This window comes from Aythya ferina (genome assembly GCF_964211825.1).
Source record: "Aythya ferina genome assembly, chromosome: 9".
In the NCBI taxonomy this organism is placed as follows: domain Eukaryota; kingdom Metazoa; phylum Chordata; class Aves; order Anseriformes; family Anatidae; genus Aythya; species Aythya ferina.
The window spans coordinates 19,245,605-19,272,621 of record NC_140305.1 but is presented as its reverse complement, the minus strand read 5'-3'; the positions used below and the strand labels follow the sequence as shown (position 1 = coordinate 19,272,621).

The following is a 27,017-nucleotide window of genomic DNA, read 5'->3' as shown; positions in this document are numbered from 1 at the left end:
GGGATTGAATGCAGCAGCATGGGATGGATGTGATGGGACAGGACCGTAGAGAGACGGATGGGATGGGATGGGATGGGATGGGATGGGATGGGATGGGATGGGATGGGATGGGATGGGATGGGATGGGATGGGATGGGGTCAGAAGGGACAGAAGGGGATCATAGGGTGGAGTGGGATGGGATGGGTTGGGTTGGAATGGGATGGATGAGGTACATGGGATGGGATGGGATGGGATGGGATAGGGTACATGGGATGGGATGAGATGGGATGGTTGGGTTGGGATGGGATGGGATGGGATGGATGGAATAGGGTACGTGGGATGGGATAGGATGGGATGGGGTATGTGGGATGGGGTCAGAAAGGATAGAAGGGGATCATAGGGTGGAGTGAGATGAGATGGGTTGGGGTGGGATGGGGTGGTATGGGGTACATGGGATGGAGTACATGGGGTAGGATGGGATGGGATGCGACGGGACGGGACGGCGGTACAGGCCACCGGGGGTGCCCGGGGACCCGCAGTGCCGCCACCCCGCGCCCTGCCCCGCACTGGGGGCTCGGTGCAGACCCCCTCGTTGCGGGGCCGCGGCCCCTTTAAGAGCCAGTTCCGCGCGCGGCCGCTGGGTGGGGCGCGCTCCCCGCCCTGCACCTCCCGCGCCGGGGTGGGCGTGGCCACGGGGCGGGGCAGAGGGCGTGTCCCCGCCGCGCTCCCGCCCCTTCCAATTCATCTTTCCGCCAGGCCCCGCCCACCCTCCCCCTTCCACCCAATGAGCGCCGCGCTCGGCGTCGCCAGGGGCGCCGGGTTGCTAGGGGCGGGCGCTGATTGGCGGCCGGGCCCCGCCCCTCGCGGCTGAGCGGCGGCGGCGGCGGCGGCGGCGCCAGAGCGCGATCGTGGCGCGGCGGCGAGAGGAGCCCCGCGTGGCGCCGCCGAGCTCGGGACTGCCCGGCGGGGCCGCCCGCACCCGCCCCCCGCCATGGCCGCCGCTGCCGCCGCCCGCCCGGGGGCCCCCCCGCCGCCGCCGCCGCTGCTCCCCCTCCTGCTGCTGCTCCTGCTGCTCCCCGCCGGCCGCCGAGCCCTCGAGGGTGAGTACCGGGACCCCGCGCGAGGACCCCCCCGGGGCGCCCCCGGGCTCGTTCGGCTTCCCCGAGCCGCCTCCGGTCGCCTCCGGCTTCAAGGTCCCCGCCCGGAGCTCGCTGCCGCCGCCGCAGCCCCGCTCCCACCCCCCCCCCCCCCCCCCCAAGCTCCGCCGCCCTCGGTAGGTTCCAGAGTGAACGCCCCGCCGAGCCCTGCCCGCTCGCTTCGCCTTCCCCCGGTTTCTCGCCGCGAACCGGAGGGCTGGAAAATGCAGCCTGCCGCCCGGGGGGAAGCTCGCGGCGGGCCAAAAGAACCGGGGCCGCCGGAGGAGTGGCCGTGAGCCGCCGTGTCCGGCTCCATCCCTTCCCCCGGTAGCCGGTTTAACCCCGCGGGCTCCGCTGTGGGGCTACCGGGGAGAGCGGCCACGCGTGGCGCATCCCTACCGGAGCCGGGGGAGGAACGGGGAACCCCCCCCTGCCCTGCTCGGAGCTCGGGTTCAAGACGGTTCCTCGGTCCCCAGCCGCGGGTTGAGGTCCCGGTTGGCCCCCGGGGCCCTGCACGGCCCCGCTCCGGGGTCCCGGGGCGGAGGAGGGGGCCCCGGGGGGGGTTTGGCTGGGCACGAAGTCTGCGCCGTGTCCGGTAACACAAGCTCCGGAGGTGGCGGGGTGGGGGCTGAGGGAGGCCCCGGGCCGGGAAGGGAAAGGAGAGGAGAAAAAAAAATAATAATAATTAAAAAAAATCCTCCGGTCAGGAGAATTCCCCGGTTCGGCGGCGAGCCCCGGAGCTGCCCGGCCAGCCCGGCGGTGGGGGGACCCCGCTTTTGTCTGCTCGGAGGTGGTTTCGGGCTGCGCCTCACCCGCTGCGATCTTTGGGTAGGGGTTTGGGGGGCTGCTGCGAGCGGGGGAGCCCTGCCCCGCTGCCATTTCGGGGCAGCGAGCCCCCCAGGGCCGGGCTCCCTACAAACTTTGGGGGTGGCTCTTTACGGGTGTTGCTTTTCCTTCCACCCCACCCCCTCCCTCTCTACCCAGTGGATTTGATTTTTATTTTTTTTTTTTCTCTCTTTATTTTGGCAAAGGGGTGGGAAAAAAAAAAAAAAAAAAAAAACATCCTCCTTTGTACGCCGTAGGAAAAACGAGCTGGGATTCGTGGCCTGCTCGGTCCGGGAGCGCAGGGGAGGGAGAAGCCAGCCTGGCACGGACGCTGCCAACGCCAGCTTGGGCACCGCCGTGCCGGGAGGCAGCAGGACGGGAGGATGAGGAGGACGAAGGTGTGGGCGAGGAGGGCGCCCCGGCGTGCCCCCGGCCCCTGGGCAGCCCCTCGCCCACCCGCTCGCCGCCCCCGCTTTGGGAAGGGGGAAGGAAGGCGGCGGTGGCGGCGTGGCAGGGCACCGCGAGCATCGGCCAGGGCTGTCCCGCTGCTCCCTGGGGAGGCTGGGGCCCGGCCTCTCCCCCGCCGCCCGGGCGTGAACTGGCGCGAAGAGCCGGATGGAGAGAAAACAAACAGCTCGTGCCGAGGAGCCGCCGGGTTTTCTTGGCTTCCCGAGCGTGCGAAGGGGTCAGGGAACAAACGCGGTGCCTGAGGAGGTCGGGGCCCAGCGCCGTGCCAGCACAGGGGAACGCTTCAGGGCCTGGCTGGCACCGCACGGTGTTTTGGGGGCTGGCCCTGATTCCCATGGGACTTTTTTTTGTTTTCTTTTTTCCTTTTTTATTTTTTTTGTTCTCCTCCCGTTTTCCCTTTGCTCTCATCCGAGCTGGAGGGAAAGTTGCTGAGATTCCTGTCCCCGCTGCTTTTAGGAAGCCACTGTTGGTGCTGGGGTCAGCGAGCTCCTGCCTGCTCGCACCGCTGCTTCCCGACGGGCACCGGAGCGCTCGAGCGGTCCCTGTAAATCCAGCGTGCACGTTCGGCCGGGTATTTTAGTGCTGATCATAAATCTGGCGAGGCCATAAATCTGCGCTCACGTCCTCCAGGCGACGGCAGCCGGCGGCCCCCGGATCCGGCCGCTTCGCCGTCCCCTCCGAGGGGGTGACGGGCCGGGTGTGCGGCCGGTGCCCGGCTGCGAGGGCAGGGTCCTGGTGGCTCCGGGGCTGGATCAGCTCCCGTCCTCGGGGGCACGGCGCGGCGTTGGGTTTCTTTACAAGGCCCCACGGGGGTGGGGGGGAGCCGCGCTCGGCAGCGGCTCAGTGAGGGCTTTGTGCTGCCGAGGAGAAAATGGTTTCTCTCCAGATCCTGTAAGTGCGCTGGGTTTGTTTGAAGTCACAATGTGTTTTTCTTCTCCGGTTCAGCAGTCCCCGGGCCGGCTGCAGAAGGAATGCTCTGTCCGGGGGCAACAGCGGATCCTTTCTCCGGTGCAGGGACTGGAGCTGAGGAGCAGAGTTTGGCCTGGCGGGGCTGCGGGAGCCGAGGCCCCTTGGGGAGCTGCAGCGCGGGGCGAGTGCTGTGTTGGAGGCTCTTGCCATCCATCTGGGTTAAAACCTTGGGCCTTGAAACGCCTTGGCAAGAGGGAGCTGGGCAGCACCGGGTAGCTCTGTCCCCATGGGGGGGTTGGGTGGGCTGGGACCGGCACTGGGAGGAACAAACTCTGTGCCCCCCTACTGCCTGAGCAGCCTCTCTGGGGTTTGTCCATGCACTCCTCCATCAGCCCCAGAGCAGAGGCAGCGTCTTGCTGTGTGCAGCCCTGATCTAACTCAGGCTTTAGCGAAATACCCAAATCAGGAGGATTTATAGAGCTTTTCCTCATCTGGCGCCATCCCTTCCCTGCTCCCAGGCTCCTGCCAAGTGTTACCCAGGCTGACCACGCGCCGGGTGCCGTGCTGCTCAGCTGCCCCCAGTGCTGGAGCCACCAGGTATTTCCTTGGCGGGGAGATCTCGCTTTTTGTTTAACTACTTTTCACCGAAACAGCTTGTTTCTCGGCGGGGTGATTCGGGGAAGCTAGCCCTGCTGTTTTATTGATGCTCAGGGTAGGGCTGCGAGGGGAAAGCAGGTTGCGGGGCTCCGTTGCGCTCGCCGGATTCATTAAACCTCCCGTTCCTCGCCAAAAAAAAAAAAAAAGCTCTCGTTTGTGGGAGCCCGCCCCGGCCGCGCTCGAGGCGGGGAGGAGAAGGGCTTTCCTTTGTGTCACGCAGAGCATGCGGCCGGTCGGGGAGAGGGGGAACTCGCAGCCGGGGCTCTGCAGCCAGGCATTGTCCGTGCCTCTCCTCGGCACGCAGCCCTGCCGCGGGCTGGAGGCGGTGAGCGCCTGGCCGCAGCTCCGGGGCCGCGTCTGCCTGGGCTCCGCGATTGGGAATAGCGGCCTCTGGTTTTTAAGGAATGAACCGAAACTCCCTGTTTTGTTGTGATGACTTACTGCGAGAGATATTCGGGGGAACCAGTTGGTTGCATTTTCTTTCCGTGAGCCGTTTGCTGCTGCTCGCTGGAGTGGAGGGGAGCTTGGCGTTTAATTAAAACAGCCCGAGCAATCTGAATCACAGACTTGCATGTTTTTAAAATTGTAGCTGTTCCTGTTGTGCTGAGTCAAACTGGTTTGTCGGGATCCAGCGTCTCCGCCTGGGAGCCGCACTGGGGGAAGGGTGCTGGGGCCGCCCCGCACCGGGGTCCCCCTTTTTTGCCGGCCGGGGGAAGCAGCGGGGTGGGTGCCGGTCCCCGTCCTCGTCCCTATGAGTCTTGGGAGAGCCGGTGGCTGCCATCGCCATGTGCCTCCCCGAGATCAAAGCCACAAGGAGCTGGCATGGCTCGTGGAGCGGGCACGTTCCCAAGCCGTGTTTTGGGGAGGAGGGAGCCGCCGTGCAGGGACCCCGCCGCAGCCGCCAAACCCCACGCGGGAGCGGTCATGGCCCCTGGGGACAGGCTGCTATCTTGAAGGCCAGGAGACTTTCTGCAGGGACGTTCCCACCCTGGCGGGACGGCCTCATTTGGGTTTTGTTTTTTGTTGTTGTTGTTTTATGTATATCATCGTCATTATTGTTGCTCAAAACCCAGTCCCGGGCTCGGGCTGGGCTCGCCCCGTGGCGGTGCCAGCTGAGGCCGGCGGGGCTGGTGGCAGGCGTGGACCATCCTTCTTCATGAGCAGAGCCCCACAGACCCCGCCAGCAGCCCCGGGGCGAGGCAGGAGCCATTTTGTAGGGCGGCCGGGCCTTCTCCAGGCCTCCTCCTGCCTCCCTCGGCTCCCACCATCGCCCACCCTTCTCCAAGCCTCGTGGGGCCACCAAAGCCTTGCGGGGCTGAGCTCGGGGGCTCCATCCCCTTCCTCCCCGCAGAGGTCCCAGCTTATGGGGCCAAAGCCCATTTCTTGGAGCCTGCTTTCCCCTCAGCGAGGCAGGAGGGGAGCGAGCCCGCCGCGGCTCCGCATGGCCGCCCCTGTGAGGAGGAGGAGGACGGGGGAGCCATCTTGGGCAGAGGCAGCAGCCCCGCAGCACGGCCGAGCGCCGGCCCCGCTCTCCGCACGCGTGCCAGCACGTGGCGGCCGGGGAGGGGGTGGTCCGGGGAGGGGGGGTGCTGTTTTATTTTATTTTTTTTTTTTTTTAATTTTTTTTGCGTGTTGCTAAGCGGCGGGGCTAGACGTGGCCTGGTGTTTCTCACGCATGTGGCGGGAGCTGTTGACAAACACCTGTTTCCCAGCCCCCTCCCCAGGAATGCCCTGGGCGCGGGGGGCCCAGCAGGGGCTGCGATGCTTTAGGGGGGGCTGAAATAAGGGAGGCAGCAGGATGCCCCCCCCCCCCCCCCACAATCCTTGGTCCCTTGCCTGCCCCAGGGGAGCCATCCCCAAGGGCTTCCCTGCCTGGCAGCAGCTGCACAACAATTTGGGCCTCCCGGTTCCTCTCTGAGGTGGGGCCGTCACGAGGGCCCCTCTACAGAGCTGCCCAAAAAAACATCCTGGGGAGGGGACACTGGCCACCCCTGTGCCGTCCTGCTCGTCCCTGGGGTGCCTCGGTGCTTGCCCAGCAAGGGCTGGGGTGCAGGAGGGACCCCGCGGGCTGGGCGAGCGGGGAGGGGGCGCGCGGCATGCACGCACACACGGCGTGCGATCCAAGGCCTTTTTTTTTTCTTTTTCTTTTTTTTTTTTTTTTATTAATGAGAAAAATGTGCAGGGCTTGAACGATCGCCAGGAACAGATTTATTCTAGTTCCCCAGAAATTAAACTGAAATGAAGGAGCGAGTCAGCCCGGCCCGGCACCCCCTCCTGACTCTGTGCTTGTTTTAACTCTGGAAGAATCTGACTTTGGGGGTGGGGGAGGCGGAGGGGGGGGGGGGGGGGGGAGGATATTTGGGTTTAAGCAGTTCCAGATGGGCTCTGTGCTCGAGGAAGCGAGCGGAGAGCAGCGTGGAGATTTGGGTAACTGCCCCAGGCAGGAGAGAGGAGGGAAATCTTGGCAGAAACCCCTGCTCCGCGCTGCCTGGATGGGATGCAGCTTGGCAGCCAAGCCGCCCCGTCTGTGGGGCGAACCTTTGTATGTGCAGCGAGTAACCTTTTTTGGGGAGGGGGTGTTTTTTAAATATCATTACTCCTTCCCTGGCCTCCTTCCAAAAGTACAACCTGGAAAAAACAGAGCTGGGGGGAAAAAAAAAGAGAGGCGTTTTCGGATCGCAGCCTGCTGCACGCGGTTGCCTCGTGGAGGCAGACCCACGCCGGGACTGGTGCCCGCCTTCCCCGGGGATTTTGGGGCTCTGCATCCATCCGTAGCCACCCCGTGGGGGTGGACACCTGCCCCGCGAAGCCGTGGCGACGTTTCCCCTCTCTTTGCAGGGCCTGGAAACGCGGGTGGCAGGTTTGTGGGCCGGTTTGCTGCCTACATCCTGGTTAATAGCATTCGCGGCTCGAACAGGTCTGGCGTCTCCGGATCCGATGAGTTATTTCTGTGGCAGTGGAGGGCGGCTGCATGGCTGCTCCTGCTGGGGACACCGACCTATAAATCTCCCCTGCCTCCTGGCCCACACGGCTCCTGCTGACCTGGCACAGCTGATGCCGCACTGCTTGTCCCACGGGAGCTGGTGGCAGGGCACTGTGGAGAGCATCCCCTCCCCGTGCCCATCCCGAGCGGGTGGCAGTCATCGCAAGGCTAGCGGGGTCTCTGGGGGCTTATCAGTGGGGTCTGTTTTTCCCGTGGCTCAGCAGAGCGAATTTGGCTTTTCCTGGAGGAGAGGAAGAGCAGCGAGCGCCGGGGCGCGCGCACCACGTGGGCAGGGATGGCAGCTCGCCCCGGCGAAGCTGACCCCGGCATGGCGCACGGGGCTCTGACATCCGAAATCCCCGCGGTATTAATAGCACTGTAATTGCAGCGCAGGGCTGGACTCGGGCAGCTGGCTCGCGTCCTCTCCCGGCGTCAGCGTGGCCGTTCAGAGGGAATTGGGGGCTGGCAGCAGGACCTGGCAGGGCTCGGGCTGCACGCGGCCAGGGCGCAGCTGAGTCCTCGGCATGCGGCTGCAGGGCAGGGACCTGCTGTCCTGCTGCAAAAAAAAATAATAATAAAAAACAAACCATGCTGCAGCCACTGTGATTTGTAGGGGGTGCACGCTGCGTGCCAGCCGGTGTCGCAGCCCAGCTTGGCACGGCCGCGCTCCTGCGGTGGCAGAAATCTGCCCTGCCCGGCTCGACCCGGTGCGTGGACGCCTGTCCCTCCCCGCGTCCCGGGCGCTGCCACTTGATCTGCTGCTCGCAGTTGCAGAGCTGGCACCTGTCCCCTCTCACATGCTTCAGTCTGTCTCCCGGCCATCAGGAAACAGCTCCTGGCGAGGAGCACGCGGCCGGAAAACCCTCTTCAGCCAGTCAGCGGGTGGCTGATGGGGCAGGGCTGGATGGAGGCAGCGCTCCCGGCCCCCTCTGTTTCGCTGCACTCCTCCTGGGGCTGGCTCTGCCCGTCCTGTAGGTGTGGGGCATCGGGGTCAATGGGGAACTGGGGGGGAAACGAGGAAGATGCAGCCGGATGATGGCTCAGAGCCACGGGGCCATCTTCCCTGGTGAGGTGGTTACATCCCGGTGTGGGGTTGGGAAATGGAGGGGGAGGACACGGCCTCGGTGCATCCCTGGGCTCTGCAGGGTGCCCAGGACCGGCGGTGCTGCCCGTCCTCAGCCGGGCCGGGCCGGGGCAGGGACTGCCTGCCCTTGTGCGTGTGTGTGTGGTGTGTACAAAGGGGCCTTAATCTCAGTTGGGGCCTCTGGGCCCTGCCATAATGCAGAAATAATGAGTCTATTATTAAGTGCCCACAGTACTTCTTCACTCCGGTGGCTCGCCTCCAGCAGCAGGCAGAACCTGCCCCGCTTGAAGTGGATGTGTCATCATTTGCCTCAGCAAATCCGATCCCCTTTGATGATGGGCCAAACGCCCTTGGCACGAAGGGCCACAGCTGTGATACAGGCCCCACTTTTTTTTTTTTTTTCTTTCTTTCCCTCCTCTCTTCCCTTTGTTCCCAGCTCGTTGGCTCGCCCCGGACCTGGGGCGAGCGCGCGTTGGTGGGTGCGGGCAGCCGGAGCCCTGCGTCCCCTAGGATTGGGGCTGGGGGGGACGTCCCCAAAGCGTCCCCAAAGCATCCCCACGTTCACCCTGCTCCAAGCAGCCGCAGCACCGGGGAGCAGGCGCCCTGCTCGGTGCGAGGACGGGTTCCCAGCGTGGGCGGCGATAGGGAGCGCTCCTGCCCTTCCCTTGGGCTGAGCCGCGCCACCCCAGCCCCAGAGCCGAGGGTGGGGACCCTGCGTGGCCCCCGGCCCCGTGCTGGACGCCGGGCTGGGAGCCTGGGGGTCCCCAGGGGAGCTGGGATGTCCCTCGCGGGCTGTGCTGTGTGCCGGCGGTGCTGCAGAGGGAGCTGGCAGACAGCGTCTGCAGGCTCCTCCGCTGGGCTCCTCAAGCCTGTGCCCAAAGCTTCTGCTGGGGGTGTCCCCAGGGCCGTCCCCTGCTTGGGAGGAAGAGGAGGAGGAGGGCTGCGGGGTCTGGCTGGGGCCGGGGAGAAGCCGGGAGCCTCCTGGAGGAAAAGTTGCTGTGGGAAAGGTGTCGCGGGGTCTCCCCACGTGGGCTGACCCAACGCCCGGCGCTCTGTGTGGCTCCCCTTTTGTGTACGTGAAGCACTCGTCAGCGGGAAAAGTGCAACCTCAGGTTCTCTCCCACAGGCAGCTCTTTGTTCCCAGATAAAGGGCCCTGCACCAAAGGCCCTTTGTGCCGCTGCTTAGAACGGTGCCGGGATTAATTGTGCCGATAGGTGCTTGAATGGGGAGTGCACAAGGCCGCCCGCTCCCGCCGTAATCATCTCGAAACTGAGGAGGAAATTAAAATGTCGGGGAGATGCCCCTTTTGGTGGCTGCTTGACTAGCAGGCACCGAGCGAGGCTGCGAGCGGATCCCCAAGCAGCCACCTCTCCCTCCTGACGGCCAGGGAGAGGCAGGCGCTGCCCCAGCGCCCCGACGGAGCCGCCGTGGCGCTGGGTGATGGGATGGGACGGGATGGGATGGGACAGGAGGAGATGGGATGGGACGGGATGGGACAGGACAGGGTGGCCCAGCCCGGCTGCCGGGGCTCGGCTCCCGCGGGCCGGGCGCGCTGGTGCGCGTGGCTCCCAGGGAGCGCAGCGGCGTTGCAGAACAGGTTCCTCTGTTTGCAGCAGGGCTGCGTGGGCGTCTTTACTAACTTTCCTCCCTTGCCTTCTTTCAGGATGCTCGGGACCGCGCTGGCTGCCTTCTCCCCCTTCCCGTTGGGGCGAGGAGCTGGCGTCGTACCCTGCCAGCGCATCCTGATAAAGCCGGCGGTCCCCGCCGTTCCAAGGGAAGAGCGCTTAAATCGGAGCCGCTCGGTGGAGACGCTCCTCGAGCCTTCCCCAGCGGCTTCATCTTGAAAGAATTTTTCCCTTCTGGCTCAGCCAGGGCCGAGCGCAGACCCCGCCGCGGCCGCTGCGCGTGTCTGCCGCCGAGCAGCGCGGGACGGGCTCCCTGGGCCTCTTTTGGGGGGGAGCTGGAGCGTTTGGCTGGCCGCGGAGCGTGCACGCAGCATTCCTGGGCCCCTGCGTGGGAGGAGGTCTCTGTCTCCAGATGGGCCCACGCCAGGGCTCCCCGTGCCCCGCGAGCTGCCGGGGACCCCGCAAAAGGGGATGGCAGAGCAGGGGCTGGGACCCCTGCGCTTTGCAGCTCGCGGTGTGCGTAGGAGGAAGCTTTGCAGGGCGGGGAGGAGGCAGCCAGAGCCGTGCTCGTGGCCCCGTCTGAGAAGTGAGGCTCTTTCCCGGCTCCTGGATCCGTCCCTGCCGTGGAAATCCTGCTTGTGTGTGGGGGCGGCTGGGGATTGCTGTGCTTGCCAAAACAGAGCAGGGCTCGGTCTCCATCCGAGCTCCTTGCCTCGGCCTGGCTGGAGGTAAGGAGAGGACACCTTCCCGGCACTGCAGACAGGGGTGATAAAGCAGGCCTTAGGGTGACTTCCCCAAGCTGGGTAAAATCGGGAGCCAATTTCCCGTTGACTAATGAAACCAGGCTCTCTCCTCGGCGTGCGGGCTTTGGGAGGCTTTGACTCACGGCTCCGCTGCCCGTGACGCTGTTCACGTCTCTCCAAAGCACCTGCAAGCCTCCAGTCCCACCTCTGGCACCGCGCACGGGTGGGAGCGAGCCGCCGGCGCTCCCCAATTCACCCCTCACCCCAACCCTGGGTGCAGACCTGTTCCTTTAGCAGGGGGCCAGCGCGCAGCACGGCCCGGCGCTTGCTGGAGAAAGGACACGAGCCCGGTGCCGCTCTGTCAAGAAATCCTTGGGGCAGCTCCGAGGGCACCGCGCGCTCTCTGCAGCTCGGCTGCGGCCGGCTGGGCTCAGCGGGTGGCCGCCAGCCCCGGGCAGTGCCGCAGCCCTCGGGGCCGGCCGGCTGCGACCTTCACGCTCGGCAGGCTGCGAGGGGAGGCTGGGGACGACCGCTGACCCCGGCCGGCCCCGTGCGCTCCTGCAGCTGCAGGAAAGCCCCGCCGCCCTCCGCGCCGGGTCCCGTTTCCTTTAGCTGCGTTGCCCGGTGATTTTTATTTTTATGATTTTTCCCTCCCCGCTTTCTCTCTCTCTCTCTCTCTCTCTCTCTCTGTGTGGTTTACGCGGCTCTCGCGCCAGCGGGGCCGGCTCAGCTCTCTTGTTTTCTTTCCCCTCCTCGTTGGTCAGAGGGGTAGAAGCTGCCAAATTAGGGTGCAGCGCGGCCAAGCCCTGCGCCTACCCCGGGCCGGTGCTGGCGGGGAAGGGCGCTGCCGGAGGGGACCGCCGGCTGCTGCACCCCATCCTCGGGTACCGCAGGGTGCTGCCTTGGGCACGGAGGCTGCAGGGCACGCAGGGCTTTCCCACGCACCGGGGGGCAGATTTAAGGCTGCTACTTCGGGACCAGGCTGCCCGCAGGACCCCCGTGGCCGGCCGTACCCCGCGCCCCGTTACAGCCCTGGGTCTCCGCTCCGGGACTTGGCAGCCCCGTGCTGTCAACGCCGAGCGCGCGCTTGGCTCCGCTCCGGCGCTGCGTGCCTGGCCCCCGCGCAGCACCGCTGTGCCCTTATTAGGGCAGCTGGCGCGCGGGGCTGTGCCTCGGAGAGGTGCGGGTGGCCCCGCTCCGCAGCCCCCTCTCCCGTCCCCTGCGTGGGCTGCCCTCGCCAGGAGCCACCGTGGCCACCTCGGCACGGCACGGGGGCTCCGGGGAGCGTGGCAGCCTGCCTGGCTCTGTGGCTGCCCCTCTGATTTGGGCAAAGAGTGGGGTGGAGAGCCCGTGTGTCCCCGAGGGGCCTTGTGTGTCCCCAGGGGGCCTTGTGTGTCCGTGCCGCGGTGGCACTCGTGTCCCCTGCCCCGCTGCTTCAGGGCTGCGTGCCAGCTCCTGGCGCGTCCGTGGGTGCCAGGCCAGGCGGCGCTGGCTGCTGTCCCCGGGGTGGGACTGGGAAGGAAGGTGTTTACCTCCAGCAGGGCTTCATCTGAAACCCTGTAATGTGCGAACGTTTCCTTCCTCCTCCGCGCTTCCTCCTTGGCTGGGTCAGCCGGTGCTTTTCCTGAGGTGGAAGGAAAGAGGCTGAAATTGCCCCTTGGCTCCCGGGGCTGAGCCACGGCGCCCGGGATGACTGTGCCCGGCTGCCGGCAGCGAGCCGTGCTCGGGGAGCTGTGGCTCCGTGCCCTTCATCTCCGGGGCAGAAGGGGTGAGGGACGGACAGACGGACAGCCCTCGGGGCTGGGGTGCAAAGGGAGGGGAGAGGTTTTGGAGCTGGTCCTGCTGGATACCCTCTGAGCAGGGTCTGTAGGGGCAGAGGGGGGAAAAAAAGCTTTACCCAGCTTGGGGCTTTCCCTGGTGCTTGCAGCCCCTTCACCTCAGGCTCCCCACGGGCACGAGAGGACCCCAAGGGTGCCGAAAAACCCACGGGGCCATCCTGGGTGCAGGGTAGCAGAGCCAGCATCCCACGGCAGGGCAGGACCCTGTCCCGCCCCGGATGCAGCAGGGTGGTGTAGCAGGCAGGGAACCATCAGCAGCAGCCCCCGGCACGGCGTGGTTCCCTGTCATTGCGTTTTTCCCCCCCGTTTTTGTGCCCGGTGCTCAGCTCGGAGCCGCGCGGCTCTGCCTGGGATTAGCGACAGCTGCCTGCAATTGCAGCTCTTCCCAGACAAGCGTCTCGCTCCCCCAAGGCTGGGGCTGGGGCTGTTTGGGGAATGCTGTCGGGGTGGTTTGTCTTGTAGTCTGCTCCAGGAATGTTGGCCAGACGGTCAAATTCTTCTCCCCTCTTGTAAAATGAGTGATGTGGGGCGTCTCTGGGAGAGCAGCCTGCCAGTCCCTCCTCCTCTGGATAAACCTGCCTGGCCCGCACCGCCCTGTCATGGGAACGGGCCCTTTCAACCCCAGCCACAGTAAATACGAGCCCTGCCAAAGCGCAGGGGGAGGGCGCGGACGGGGGGCCGGGGAGGTGGGGGGCTCGGCGGCCGTGGAGGGGCCGGGGATGGCAGCCTGTCCTGTCCCCGTGCCACCTGGCCGCCCCTCGCCCTGCACCTCCGCGGGGACGCCTCGCTCTTCCTGTGCTCCTGACAGCAGAGCAGAAATCTGGAGCCTGTCTGTGCCGCTCCCCCTCCTCCCACCACGTCTCACCCCCCAAGTCGCTGTTTTCCGCAGAAATGTCAGCTCCTTTCTTCCCCCACTCCTCCTGCGTTTTTTGTTGTTTTTTTTATTATTATTATTTTTTATTTTTTCCCCCCTCGAATCTTGGCCTTCAGCTCCAATTACTTCTCTCCTTCCTCCCTCTCCCTCCAGAGACCCTGATGGACACGAAGTGGGTGACCTCGGAGTTGGCGTGGACAACCCATCCGGAGACGGGGGTAAGTCTGGAGCCGGACCTGGTCCCCGGTGCCACAGGGCACGGCCCTGGGGGGGTCGGGGTCGCTCCCCCGTGCCTTCACCCTCCCCTCCCGTGCATCCCCTGCCTGGTGGGATTACGCACGCGTGGCCCCACGCTGACTCCAAGCACGGGTACGCCACGATCCCTTGGCACCCCGGTGGCCCCGAAGGGCTGGGACAGGCGCTGCCCCCCGTTAGCTGCTCCCCTGCCCCGTGCCCTTCGCCCGGTGTCCCCGGCTGGCGGTCTGACACGCTGCCTCCCTCTTGCAGTGGGAAGAGGTGAGCGGCTACGACGAGGCCATGAACCCCATCCGCACGTACCAGGTGTGCAACGTGCGGGAGGCCAACCAGAACAACTGGCTGCGCACCAAGTTCATCCAGCGCCAGGACGTCCAGCGCGTCTACGTGGAGCTCAAGTTCACCGTGCGGGACTGCAACAGCATCCCCAACATCCCCGGCTCCTGCAAAGAGACCTTCAACCTCTTCTATTACGAGTCGGATACGGATTCTGCCTCGGCGAGCAGCCCTTTCTGGATGGAGAACCCCTATATCAAAGTGGATACAATTGCCCCGGACGAGAGCTTCTCCAAGCTGGAGTCGGGCCGCGTGAACACCAAGGTGCGCAGCTTTGGGCCCCTCTCCAAGAACGGCTTTTACCTGGCCTTCCAGGACCTGGGGGCCTGCATGTCCCTCATCTCCGTGCGGGCTTTCTACAAGAAATGCTCCAACACCATCGCTGGCTTTGCCATCTTCCCGGAGACGTTAACGGGGGCTGAGCCCACGTCTCTGGTCATCGCTCCGGGCACCTGCATCCCCAACGCGGTGGAGGTGTCCGTCCCCCTCAAGCTGTACTGCAACGGCGACGGCGAGTGGATGGTGCCCGTGGGAGCCTGCACGTGTGCTGCTGGCTACGAGCCGACCATGAAGGACACCCAGTGCCAAGGTGAGCGCACGGTGGTGGGGGAAGCGCTCCGCCTTGGCCCTTCTGTTGCGTTCGTACGCGTGCGCCGATGGAGGAGGCAGGTCTGCGCTGAGCGAGGTCTGGTTTTGGAGGCTTGGAGCTCGCTGAGCACGGAGCAGGGGTCACTGTGGTGCTGTGGAGGTGTCTCAGAGGATTGCTGCACTTGTTGTGACCGAGGGCTCTGCTCCGTCCCTCCCGCGGCGCACCGAGGTGCTGATGGCTGGGCTGTTCCCGGCAGGCGTGATTTCACGCTGCCGGTGCGGAGGCAATTCAGGAACCCCGGCGGCGAGCGGGGCCCCGCTGGGCGAGCTGCGGGAGAGGCGAGCGCCCTGCCAGCACTGCAGGCTTCCAGCAAGCTGTGTAGGGAAACAGGCAGAGAACGTGAGCTCCCGCAGCTCCTCAGAGGGAAAGGGGAGAGCATCCTGCCCGCGGAGAGGTGGCATCGGAGGTTTGGGGGCTGGCGTTGCTGTTTTGTCCCGTGTGGGGGATGTTGCAAAGGAAGAATCTGCCTGGATGGATGTTGGGCTTGCTCGGGGTGGTTTTGTCCTCGGGAGCTGCCTGCAGCACGCAGGGTGATGCCCGAGGGTGGTTTGGGCAGCAGGAGGGATGCTCGCTGCTCCCCGGGGCTGGAGGCATCGCGCGGGGAGCGGTGGGCCCCCAGGCTGGATGCCTCGTGCTCGCCGATGACGGGATCCTTGGCGCCAGCCCTCTGCTCTTGGCAGGGGCGCTGGGATGCAGGATGTATACATGACCCGAGCGGCTGGCCGGGCTGCTGCTGGAGAGCAGAGCCTCCGCTGGTCCCAGCACAGCTCCTGCCATGCTGTGCGCTGGGGTCCCCGCTCCTGGGGAGCTGCTTTCCGTGTCGCTTGGGCTGGGAGATGTTGCAGACCAAGGGCTGAGGGCTGTTTCCCTGCACCTAGAGGGGCTTGGGCTCGAGGTGACGCCTTTTCCATGCCAGCGTTCGTGGTTCCCTGCTTGGGGAAGGCAGCAGAGGATCCGCAGAGGCGATGCTCTAGCCCAAGCCATGCCCACAGCCACTGCGCTCACAAGCCAGGCGTCCAGAAGAGCAGCTTCAGCTTGGGGCAGCAGCTCAGGGCAGGGCTGTAGGGCTCCCCGGGTGACATTCAGGGCATCACCACAGAGCCTGGGGCCGTGTCCCCTCCCTGCTCCCCCCAGGAGGAGCAGAGCCCGGCGCTGCGCCTCTCCCAGCACCGCGAGCACGCCTCCTCCTTCCTCCATCCTCCAGCCCATGGGCAGCACCTTTATTTTCTCCCCCGAGCCTCAGCTTCTCTCCCCGCGTGGGGAAGGTGCGCTGAGCCCTACAGGCACGTCCCCATCCACCCTTCGCTGGGTAGGAACGGTGTCTCCACGTTGCTCTGGGAAAGTCGCGCCGCGCTCGTATGATCAGATTTTCCGCCATATGATCGTGTGCTCTAAGTGGAAACAGCTGAGGAAGGGCTCGGAGAACCCAGCTCCATTTTCTGCTCTTTGTTGGCTGCCTCCTCGCCGCCTTTCTGCTCTTCCCCCTCCCCGCGCTGCTGCAGCTCGCCCCGCAGGAATGCCCCCGCCAGGGGCTGGTGCGCACGGGGAGCGGGACGGAGCCCGACCCCATAACCCCGGCAGGCAGGGGCCGTGTCACAGCACCGGGGGGCACGGTCCCCATCCTGCCCGGGGGGGGGGACACGGGGCGCTGCCCCCCGGCTTTGTGGAGCTCTCCCGGGCGTGCGGGTGAAGAGCGCCGCGAGGTGCCAGATGGCATTTTAATAAATAACAATGCTGCGTTACCGCTTCGATGGGATAAGCCCTGTTGTAAATCTCCCCCTTTCCCCAGACTTTGCCGTGGCCTTTGAAGATCTCCTCCTCCTCCTCCTCCTCCTATTTATCTCCATCCAGCGCCAGGATTAGACTTCGCATTCAGACCTGTTACAATGCAGCTCGGATCCCGGTCCCTCGGGAGCCGAGGGCTCATCCCGCCCGGCTGAAGGCAGTTTCTTTGGCACGCTTTGTAATGCGATATGCAAGGCTGGTATCTGGCGCTCTGCTCAGAAGTTGCCACAGCATTGATTTGGCATCTCATTCTCAGCCTCATTATCTTTATTTAATTAGCACACGGCCCTTCTGGGGGTTGTGCTGCTTCCCACACGCTCCCCGCCACGGAGATGCGCGGAGGCAGCGCTCGCGGCGCGGAGACGAGCGAGCTCCTGGCCGGGGCGGGGGGCCCGGGGGCCACGCTGCCATCCCACCCGTCTGGGGCCTCGCTCCGTGACGACCCAAATCACGCCGGATTTTTGCTGGTGAGGAGCTCCCCGCCTCATGCAGGCAGGTGTCGGGATTCCCCCGTGAGCGGTGAGCTCGCCGCCCGTCGTGGGAGCGCAGAACAGGTCGGCCGCCGGCACCTCCCCGAAAACGCTGCTGGGCGCGCACGCCCCGCACCCCATTCGGGAGCTGCGCCCCAAATCGGGGCCGTGCCGGGGTGCACGGCCATGCAATGCCACCTTCACCCCGACACCAAAGGGTTTGGGAGCCGGCTGCTGCCTTCCTCCTGTGCTGGAAGCGAGCCCCCCGCACGGCACCCCCGTGGGGCTCCCTGGCACTGCCCGCTGCCTCGGGGCTGGTGAAAATCCAGACTAAGGCTGAAAACCCAGTCCCACAGAGCCCGTGCACGGCGCCGGGCTCCTCTCAAAGCCGTTTCCTTTGGGTTCCCCCCAGCGGAGGCGCTGGGGGCCGGCGCTGCGTGTTTGGGTGCCGCCAGCAGGCGATAGCAGGTCAGGCTGGGGCCAAAGCGTGGCTTTTGTAAAAATACCTTTTCCTTGCAATCAGTGACTAATGGAAACATCACCGTGAATTAAAAAAAAAAAAAAAAAAAAAAAAAAATGCCAAGCCAGCAGTCCCCTTGCCAACTGTTTGCAGCTTTGCATTGCAACACGGGGTTGCTGCACGAAAACCAGGAAGTGAAACTGCCTTCTATTAATTGGCCGGGATTACAGATCAAAGGCGGCGCGGCAGCGCTGGAGCTGGGCGCTTCGGAGCCGGGCAGCTCCACAATGGCTCGCTTGTAACACGGTCGAGGAAATCTGCCTCTGCCGTCCTGCGTGCTGACCCGCCGCGGCTCGAGAGGCAGCGGCGCTTCTTGGAATTTTTTCCCTTAAAAAAAAAAAAAAAAAAAAAAAAAAGAATTTTTTGGTTTCCTGCCCGTTACTCGGATGCCACTGTTCGAACCCCGAGGGGCTCTTCCCTTCCTCAGCCCTTCGACTTCGCTCCGTTGGCGTTTGGACTGCGCTCGTCTAAAATATTTCCACCCAAAGGGTGATTTGGAGAAAAAAAAAATAAAAAAAAAAAATCAAGTGCCTTTTCAAAGAGGCTCGGAAGGAGAGTTGCCGCCTCGGCTGGAGCTGGGCTGCTGCTCGCGTGGCTCTAATCCATCTGCAGCCGCTTACGAAAGCGCGAAGGGAGTGAGCAGGGAAGGTTCACAACGCACAGATCAGCCCAGGCAAACCTGATTGCTGCCTTGGAAGAAATTACAGGGTTGCCGGACAAAGGGATGTGATCAGTTTAATTTATCTCGACTCGAGTGAGGCTTTCTGCTCCGGTCCTACGGGGAGGGAAACGGCCAGAAAGGTGCTGCTGGAACAGCATTGCGTGGGTAGAAAAGCACCGAGCCCTCAACCAGGGTAACTCGGGGCAGTTTTCCCTCGCTGCTGGGAGCTGCAGCAGAGCAGGGCTGGTGCCTCGCGTCCCCATGGGGAGGGGGCACCAGGTTTTGGGGCTGCTCGCTGTGCCAGGTTCGGGGCCGCTTGCCCACATCCCATAACTGTCGTCTGCGTGCGGGGCGAGTCACGGCACCCTGATGCTGCGCCGATGGCTTTATTTTGGTGTCTTGCAGCTCCCTCCTTTGGGCTTCCTTCACCGGGGTGGGAACTGTATGGGGTAGGCATGGAAGGGTGCCCCCCGTGTCCCCGTAAATACCCGCTGCAGCCCTTCATCCCCGGCTGTCACTCCGGGCTGCGTCTCCCTCCTGTGCGCTCCGCCTCGGTTCCCCGACCTGCTGTCCTGCGCCTGTCAGCCCCTGTCACCTTCTCCCCAGAGGTGACCGCAGCCCGGAGCCGGGCGATGCCATCTGTGTGCAGAGGCTGGGGATTGTTGTTTGATTATTTTTTATTTTTTTTTTTCACCAGGAAAAGCTCAGGGAGGGGGAGAGGGGAGCCCGGCTGCCCGGCCGGGGCTGCGGTCGCGCTCCTGCTCTGGTGATGCCGGGTTCCCTCGGCGCTGGCTGCGCGGGCAGCTTCTTGCAGAGCAGAGATGACACAGCGGCTTATCCGCCGGGGACCTGGGATCAGCTTTCAGCTCGGTTACAGCCTTCAAATGTGGCTGAGAGCTGTCACGCTGCCACCGAGGTCTTTACGCTCTGATTTATTAAACGGAGCTGGATGCCTCAGCGCCGCGGCGCAGCTGGGCCTCGGTGCCTCTCCTGCTCTTCCTCGCCCTAAATCGGGGTGGGGGCAGAGCTGTGCCCCCTCCTTGGCCGGGGTGGCAGCGAGGGTGCCGTGCAGCCGCCTTCACCTCTTGCTCTGTGTCGTCTCTGTGTTGCCCTGAGCTCCCACGGTGGCTTTTTGTTCCCTTGGCGCAGGAGCCGGGGCGAGGAGAGGAGGAGGAGGAGGAGGCAGAGAGGAAGGCACAGCTCGCCCTCCCCGGCTGAGGCTCGGGCTCCCCGGCTTCACGCAAACGCTGGTGGCTCCGGTTTCATCCCCCGCAACAAGCCCATTATTTCAGGAGGGGGGGGGTTGTCCCTGATGGGTCTGGGCTCCTGTCCATAACCCAAGCATGTTTGGCAGCTCTCGGAGCCCAGAGTGTTCCTGTCCAAGAGGTTTCAGTCATCCCTCATTCCTCAGCAATCTGGTTCCTTATGTGTGAATCTGCATCCACCCAGTTTTAACTGCCTGGGACTGCGGCTGGGGTGGGTCTGTGCGTGCTGAGGCTGCTCCGGCACCTTTGGGCAGCTGCCCTCTGCGTCCCAGCCTGTCAGGCAGAGGGGACACGAGCCCTGGCTCCTTCTCCATCGCCGGCAGAGGAGTGCAGCGGCGTTATCTGCACACTCAGGACGGGCTAAACTTAAATTCCCAAAGGCTGGGGGAGCTCAGGTCAGGGAGCTGCAGGAGCTGAGCCGTGCGGGCAGCCCCAAGCAGGAGCCTCCTGGGGGCTTCCAGCCCCTGTCCCCGCGGTGTCCGGCAGCAGGAGAGCCCCAAACACCGCGTGGGGCTGCCAGGAAACCTCCACTGTGTCGGGAGAAGCCTCGAGGTGAAGCAACTCCTCTTGTTTGTGGCTGATGTCACCCGGCAGGCACGGGGCAGGAGGTGCCGCTTTGGGGACAGGGCTGCCAGCAGGGCTACGTGCCCTGGGTGCCGTGCCGGCCAAACGGGGGCGATGCCAGAGCAGAGGGGGGGTCTCGGTGCAGAGCAGACCCCGTGGCTGTGGAGGCAGGCCCCGTGCTGGCCTGGTTTCAGGCCGTGGTGTTGCAGGGCTGCGATAAACGAGGCGGCGTGGAGGCGGGGGGGCGGTTTCCCGACGCTGCTCGGCTCGGCTCGAGTGCCACTAATCCCTTCACGTGCCCCTCGTTAGGGCCGAGTGCCCGCGGAGTGAGCGGGGCCGCATCCAGGCTCCCGGCTCCTTTATGGGGCAGGAGGCTGGCGGTGCCAGCCCGCAGGAATGCGTTCGTCTCGCTCCCCACACGCCGCTGGAGCCGGCCTCGGGGTGCCACCGCCGCGGGCTGAGAAGTGGCTGAAGTGGCCAAGGTGGAGGCGTGGGGCAGAGGGGCCGTGTTTGAGGCTGGGGGGGCTTAGAGGGGGCTGCCCAGGCAGGGTTGGGGTGCTGGGCACGGCAGCCAGCTGGGGAAGGGGGAGCAGCGCGTGGCAGAGCCCCTCCTGGGGAAATGGGGAGAGGAAACAAAGCGGGGTGGGTGTGGGGTGTGTGTTCCTGCACGGGGAAAGCTGTGCCTGTGCCAGGGGGTCCCTGGGCACCATTTATGACCTGAGCAAGCTCGGCTGTGCTGGCTCCAGACAGTATCAGCTCCCCGTAGCAGCCCTGTTCATCCTGAGGGGCCGGGACACGGTGGGCTTGGGACCTGCAGTGAGCTCGGAGAAGGGGCCTGCAGTGAGCCTGGGCTTGCAGAGATCGCTGTGAGCCTGGGAAAGCATCCCCTGGACACGGTCCCTGTGCGAGGAGGGACGAGCAGGCGAGGCGTGCAGGCAGCAGCAGGATTTGCCCCCAGCTTGTAGCAGCGTAGGAAAGGCCCGTGGGTGGCTCGTAGAGGGTCCTGCAGTGGGTGCCCTTCATTCACACAGATTTGCTTTCCCTTCCTGCAGCCTGCGGCCCGGGAACCTTCAAATCCAAGCAGGGCGAGGGGCCCTGCTCCCCCTGCCCGCCCAACAGCCGCACGACCTCGGGAGCAGCGACGGTCTGCACGTGCCGCACCGGCTTCTTCCGCGCCGACACGGACCCCGCCGACAGCGCCTGCACCAGTGAGCCCCACCGGGGAACGGGGAGGCGAGCCGGGTACGGGGCGGGGGGCATGAAGCAGCCGTCCCTGACCCCCCTATTTTATGTGTGTCCCCCCCCCTAGGCGTGCCGTCGGCTCCCCGCAGCGTCATCTCCAACGTGAACGAGACGTCGCTGGTGCTGGAGTGGAGCGAGCCGCAGGACGCGGGCGGGCGGGACGACCTGCTCTACAACGTCATCTGCAAGAAGTGCAGCGTGGAGCGGCGCCTCTGCACGCGCTGCGACGACAACGTGGAGTTCGTGCCGCGCCAGCTGGGCCTCACCGAGCGCCGCATCTACATCAGCAACCTGATGGCCCACACCCAGTACACCTTCGAGGTCCAGGCGGTGAACGGCATCTCCAGCAAGAGCCCCTTCCCTCCGCACTTCGCCTCCGTCAACATCACCACCAACCAGGCGGGTCAGTGTCGCCGCTGGAGCTGCAGTGCCTCGTGCTGCCGGCTCTCCTCTCCTGCCTCTCTCTAATCCCCTGGGTGAATTCTCCTCTCCGCTGGAACGTGCGTCCCTGGAGGGGATGAGATCAGAGCGCGTGCAGGCGGGGAAGGGCAGGCTTGGCAGATGCTGCGGAGAGCTCTCTGGAGCTCCCAGACCCACCCCAGAGATGTTGCGCCTGCTGCGAAGGGAGGAGGAAGGAAATGAGATTTCTCCCCTGTGGGCCTGGGAAGGCTCAGCACCAGCCCCAACCTTCGCAGGCAGCCGGCTGCTCTGCCATCCCTCCTTCCTCCCGCCCTGGCCCGGCTCCAGCGTGCTGCTGGTAATCTCCAGCCGCCGCGCTCTGATCTGATTTCACGGGTCTCACCGGTGGGGTGGGGCGGGCAGCTCCTGGCAAGGGGAAGAGGGGAAGGAGCCTTGGTTTGGGCTGCCAGGGCCCTTCCCCGGACCAGTTTGCAGCGAGGCAGGGGTTGAAATGTCACCTCGGTGCCATCTCTGAGCGTCCCTTGCTCCCTTATCGCCTTGGCTGCAAGGTGCTGAGACCACATCTCCTTCCAGAGATGGTCCCGAAGCTTTCCGGTGCTTTTTGGCTGGGGTTATCAGAGCAGGACCCGTGCTGATCGGGGATGGGGGAGGACGTAGCTGGGCACAGGAGGGCTCGCTGGGGCTGCAGAGATGCTGAGGGCAGGCAGGGTGGGCCTGGCTGCAGCACTGCCGAGCGGGTGCCGGTGCCGGCACAGCCTCATTCCTCTCTCCCTCTTTTCCCAGCCCCATCTGCCGTGCCCACCATGCACCTGCACAGCAGCACGGGGAACAGCATGACGCTGTCGTGGACTCCCCCGGAGAGACCCAACGGCATCATTCTCGACTACGAGATCAAGTACTCCGAGAAGGTAAAGCACAGCAGCCTCTCCCTCCCCCTGCCCCTTCTGGCTGGCGTCTGGGGAAGGGGAGCAGCAACAGGGGGGCCAGAACGCAGCGGTGACTCCCTCGTGTCTCCCTTGCAGCAAGGCCAGAGCGATGGCATTGCCAACACTGTCACCAGCCAGAAGAACTCGGTGAGGCTGGACGGGCTGAAGGCCAACGCCCGGTACATGGTGCAGGTGCGGGCACGCACGGTGGCTGGGTACGGCCGCTACAGCCTCCCCACCGAGTTCCAGACGACTGCAGAGGACGGTAGGTACCGGGACAGGGCTGCCTCCTGCCCCCCAGCCCCCCCAAAGTGCTCCCTCCCCAGCCTGACTCTGATTCCTGCCTCTCCCTCCCCCAGGCTCCACCGGGAAGACTTTCCAGGAGCTGCCTCTGATCGTGGGCTCGGCCACTGCGGGGCTGCTCTTCGTCATCGTCGTGGTCGTCATCGCTATCGTCTGCTTCAGGTACTGGCCTTGCAGGGAGCAGGGCTGCAGAGCCGGCTTTGGGGGTTGCTCACGCCTGCAGGCAGAGCTCCAGCAGCTCCAGTCACGCAGCGAAGGACTGGACCTGCTGCACGGGGGTCCCTCAGGAGGACCGTGTGTCTCTGCCTCCCAGCACCAGCTCTGGGCTCTGCCCGGGCTCCTGCTGCCCTCTCCCAGCACAGCTGGGCTCTCTTCTCCCACCGCACCTCAGGCAGAGGTCGCTCTGCTCGCGGGCTGCCGGAGGGGAAGCTCTCTGGCTTCGGTTGCCTGTGCTGGGATTTGGAAGCTGGCAGCACGTGTCTTTGCCCCATCAGGAAAGGGATGGTTACTGAACACCTCCTCTCGTCTCCTTTGGGCAGGAAGCAGCGCAACAGCACAGATCCCGAGTACACGGAGAAGCTGCAGCAGTACGGTGAGTGGCAGCCCAGCACGTGGGCTCTGCCTGTCCCGTGCCGTGCCAGGCTGGCGTGGCACGTCACCCGGATGGTGTCCCTCCCTGTGACGAGCCCTCTGTCCTTGCAGTCACCCCGGGGATGAAGGTCTACATTGACCCCTTCACTTACGAGGACCCCAACGAAGCAGTCCGGGAGTTTGCCAAAGAGATCGACATCTCCTGCGTCAAAATCGAGGAGGTCATCGGAGCAGGCAAGTCCCGGGGCTGGGCACAGAGGCTGCTGAGAGCACCGCCGGTCCCCTGGTCCCCCGGCTCACCCTGCTGCCCCCTCGTCCCCTTCCCACCCGCAGGGGAGTTCGGCGAGGTGTGCCGCGGGCGCCTGAAGCTGCCCGGCCGCCGCGAGATCTTCGTGGCCATCAAGACGCTGAAGGTGGGCTACACGGAGCGGCAGCGGCGCGATTTCCTCAGCGAGGCCAGCATCATGGGGCAGTTCGACCACCCCAACATCATCCACCTGGAGGGCGTGGTGACCAAGAGCCGCCCCGTCATGATCATCACCGAGTTCATGGAGAACTGCGCGCTCGACTCCTTCCTCCGGGTGAGCATCTCCTCCTGCCTCGTGCTGTGGGGTGCCAGCTCCGAGCTCCCCTTTTCCATCCCTCTGCATTGTTGTGGTGGTATCTCCAGGGATAAATTGCATCTCGGGGAAGAGGGATGACCCTAGGCAGGATAGGTAGCATACGGGGATCCACCCCCAGCCCGTTTGGGGTGTTGAAAACCCCTCTGTTCTCTCCCCGGGTAGCTGAACGACGGGCAGTTCACGGTCATCCAGCTGGTGGGGATGCTGCGAGGCATCGCGGCCGGCATGAAGTACCTCTCGGAGATGAACTACGTGCACCGCGACCTGGCTGCCCGCAACATCCTGGTCAACAGCAACTTGGTCTGCAAAGTGTCCGACTTCGGGCTCTCCCGCTTCCTGGAGGACGACCCGGCCGACCCCACCTACACCAGCTCCCTGGTATGGGGTGGGATGCTCAGGGGAGGCTGTGGGGCCGCACGAGGTACGTGCTAACTAAGGGAGCTGTCTGCCCCTGCAGGGGGGCAAGATCCCGATCAGATGGACGGCTCCTGAGGCCATCGCCTACCGCAAGTTCACCTCGGCCAGCGACGTGTGGAGCTACGGCATCGTCATGTGGGAAGTGATGTCCTACGGGGAGCGACCCTACTGGGACATGTCCAACCAGGACGTAAGTGCCCATCGGGGAGCTGGGGGGGAGCTGGGGGTGCCCGGCAGGGATCCGAGAGGGGCTCACAACCCGCCTTCCGTGCGCGTCTCCCCGCAGGTGATCAACGCGGTGGAGCAGGATTACCGCCTGCCTCCCCCCATGGACTGCCCCACGGCGCTGCACCAGCTGATGCTGGACTGCTGGGTGCGGGACCGCAACCTGCGGCCCAAATTTGCACAGATCGTCAACACGCTGGACAAGCTGATCCGCAACGCCGCCAGCCTGAAGGTCATCGCCAGCGTCCAGTCTGGGTCAGTGGGGTCCCAGATCCCGGGGAACACAGGTGGCTGGGACTGGAGGCGTTGGGAGAGCAGGGACGAGACAGGTCCCTGCTGCCGGGGACAACTCGGCGTCCCTCTTCTCCCCCCCCGGTGACCCGTGGCTCTCTCGCCCCGCAGCGTCTCCCAGCCGCTCCTGGACCGCACTGTGCCGGATTACACCACCTTCACCACCGTGGGAGACTGGCTGGACGCCATCAAAATGGGACGGTACAAGGAGAACTTCGTCAATGCCGGCTTTGCCTCCTTCGACCTGGTGGCACAGATGACGGCGGAGTAAGTCACTGCTGCGGGGGGCTGCGTGGGCCCTCGCCTCTGCGGCACCCAGCTGCAGAGGGCAGATTTGGGGTGGGGGAGTGGGTTCCTAAGGGGGTTAAGCTCTGGGAATCAGCATCCAAACCTGCCAGGTCGCTGAATCTTCACCCTCTCTTTGCAGAGACCTGCTGAGGATAGGGGTGACGCTAGCAGGGCACCAGAAGAAGATCCTGAGCAGCATTCAGGACATGAGGCTGCAGATGAACCAGACGCTCCCGGTTCAGGTTTGACCGCAGGGGACTCTGCATTGGAACGGACCGAGGGAACCTGCCAACCAGGTTCAGTTTGCGGTGCAGCCCGGCTTCCCGATTCCCCCATTCCCGCGGCGCTCCTCTGCCTCGGACGCTCGCCTGGGACAGGCCGGGCCGGGCCGCCCTGCCCCGGATCGGAGGCACCCGTGCCGAGAGGGAGCCCGGCTTTTCGTCCCGTGTCCTGGAGCGGCGAGGCAGCGACGCAGTCTTCATATTGAAGATGGATTATGGGACGGAGATGGCACATCCCGCTTCCCGCCCTGTCTCGGTGCTCATCGGTTTGAAGAGTTGTTCTGCTTCTTGGATTTCTTTTCCCCCTGTTCTCCCCGCCCCGAGTCCTCACCGTCCCCCCGTCCCCGAGGCCACAGACTGTTGACCCCGTCCGCTGAGTCCGTCAGACGCGTCCGAAGCCTTCCCCGACCCCGGACCCCGCATGGAGGCAGCCGGGGGGAGGCCGAGCCCCCGCGGCGTGGAGACGACGCCAGGGACGGGGCTGCCCGGCCCCAGACAATCACTTCTCTCCTCCCCCCCCATCTCGCGGCCCCTCCGCACGAGGGTCTGCACTGGAACGTGTCCGAAGGGAAGGCTTCGCTCCCTTTCTTCTTGGCTTTGCACGCCAGAACCCGAACCCCGTGAGATTTTACTATGCAGGGAGTTAGGCAAAAAAAAAAAAACAAAAACAAAAAAATTAAAAAAAAAAAAATAGAGAGATATATTAAAAAAAAAAAAAAAAAAAGAGGGAGCAGAAAAGGGGAGGGAGGGGGACCAGGTGCCCAGCTCCGCATCTCTTACCCTCTTGGTTCTCGTGGCCGGCTCTGGACTGCAGAGTGAGGCCGTCAGCACGTTTGCACAGGGACCCTCGGCCCCACGGCAGCCGCGCTCCTGCGAGAGGGGGCCGGGGAGCGGGGCCCGGGGGGGGGCTGCGCCACACGGGGGGGGCCTGGCCTCCCCCCCCCAGCCTCCTGTTTTATGCAGAAGGAGCGGGTGCCGCCGGCGCGGCCGCCCCCCCCCCCGCTCCTGACACACGCTGTGATTGCTGCCAAAAGACTCACTCACCTTCCTCTGACTCTTCACTGCAGCCCGGTTCCTCCAAGCTGAGGGAGAGACTCCCAAGCGTGCGTGAGTGTGCGTGAGTGTGTGCGTGCGTGCGTGTGTGCTGGCCGGCAGGACTGTGTGAGGCGATGGGCAGAATAAAGGCAATAAGAATTTTAACGGCGTTTCCTTGGCTCCGTCGCTCTCGCTGCACCAGCGCGGGGGGCTGCCGGGGGCTGGCTCTGTGCCCTAACCCCCCCCTCCTTGCTCCCCAATTTGTCTCGCTGCCGGGCACGGACCCGGTGCCAGCCCTGCAGTGCCCGAGGACACGCGGCACGCACCCCGGTGGGGCACAAAGGGTTGGAGGTGACGAGTCCCGGGGCAGAGCCGGGTGCTGAAACCCCATCTGGTGCAGCAGGAGATGCTGGTAATGGTTTTTCCCACCCCCTCCTCGCATCAAGCCCGACATTTGGGACCCAAAACAGCCGGTGAGTGAAAACGGAGCGGGGCCATTCTCTGCCCCAGAGCGAGCGGGGAGCAGCCAGGCTCGCTGGCAGCACCGCACACCCCCAGGATTTGTCCCCCGGGGCTCGTCCCCAGCCCCACAGCCCTCCCGTGGCCACGGCCAGCCTTCCCGGGGTGGCCCAGCCGGCTTTTCCCAGGCGATGGCCTCCGTGAGTCACCTCCACCTGCCTCCACAGCTGGCAGCCGCCCGGCCAGGTGCGAGCACCGCCACTTCAAAGGCACCCGGCACTGGAAAAA

At 64.8% G+C, this 27,017-nt stretch overlaps 1 protein-coding gene across 2 annotated transcripts; it reads left to right on the top strand.

The window, feature by feature from the left end:
- The first annotated feature begins 891 nt into the window (after nt 1–891).
- EPHB3 (EPH receptor B3) lies at nt 892–26,435 on the top strand. 2 transcript variants are annotated; one of them, XM_084528772.1, is made up of 16 exons: nt 892–1,080; nt 13,277–13,341; nt 13,631–14,303; nt 20,681–20,836; nt 20,938–21,273; nt 22,074–22,198; nt 22,313–22,481; nt 22,576–22,681; nt 23,059–23,111; nt 23,222–23,344; nt 23,444–23,691; nt 23,896–24,111; nt 24,191–24,340; nt 24,437–24,630; nt 24,778–24,933; nt 25,094–26,435. In XM_084528772.1, the coding sequence occupies exons 1-16, from the start codon at nt 972–974 to the stop codon at nt 25,200–25,202; spliced, it is 2,988 nt and encodes a 995-aa protein (XP_084384898.1). In that variant the 5' UTR covers nt 892–971; the 3' UTR covers nt 25,203–26,435. The 2 variants fall into 2 exon arrangements, with proteins under 2 accessions (XP_084384898.1, XP_084384897.1); XM_084528771.1 differs by having other exon boundaries at nt 23,014–23,111.
- Nucleotides 26,436–27,017: the final 582 nt, after the last annotated feature.

Excerpts from the sequence above, each read along its gene's own strand:
- EPHB3 (XM_084528771.1), top strand. The coding sequence starts at position 972 with ATGGCCGCCGCTGCCGCCGCCCGCCCGGGGGCCCCCCCGCCGCCGCCG. Across the intron at positions 13,342-13,630 it reads CAACCCATCCGGAGACGGGG|TGGGAAGAGGTGAGCGGCTA; the intron begins GTAAGTCTGGAG and ends TCCCTCTTGCAG. Across the intron at positions 21,274-22,073 it reads CATCACCACCAACCAGGCGG|CCCCATCTGCCGTGCCCACC; the intron begins GTCAGTGTCGCC and ends CTCTTTTCCCAG.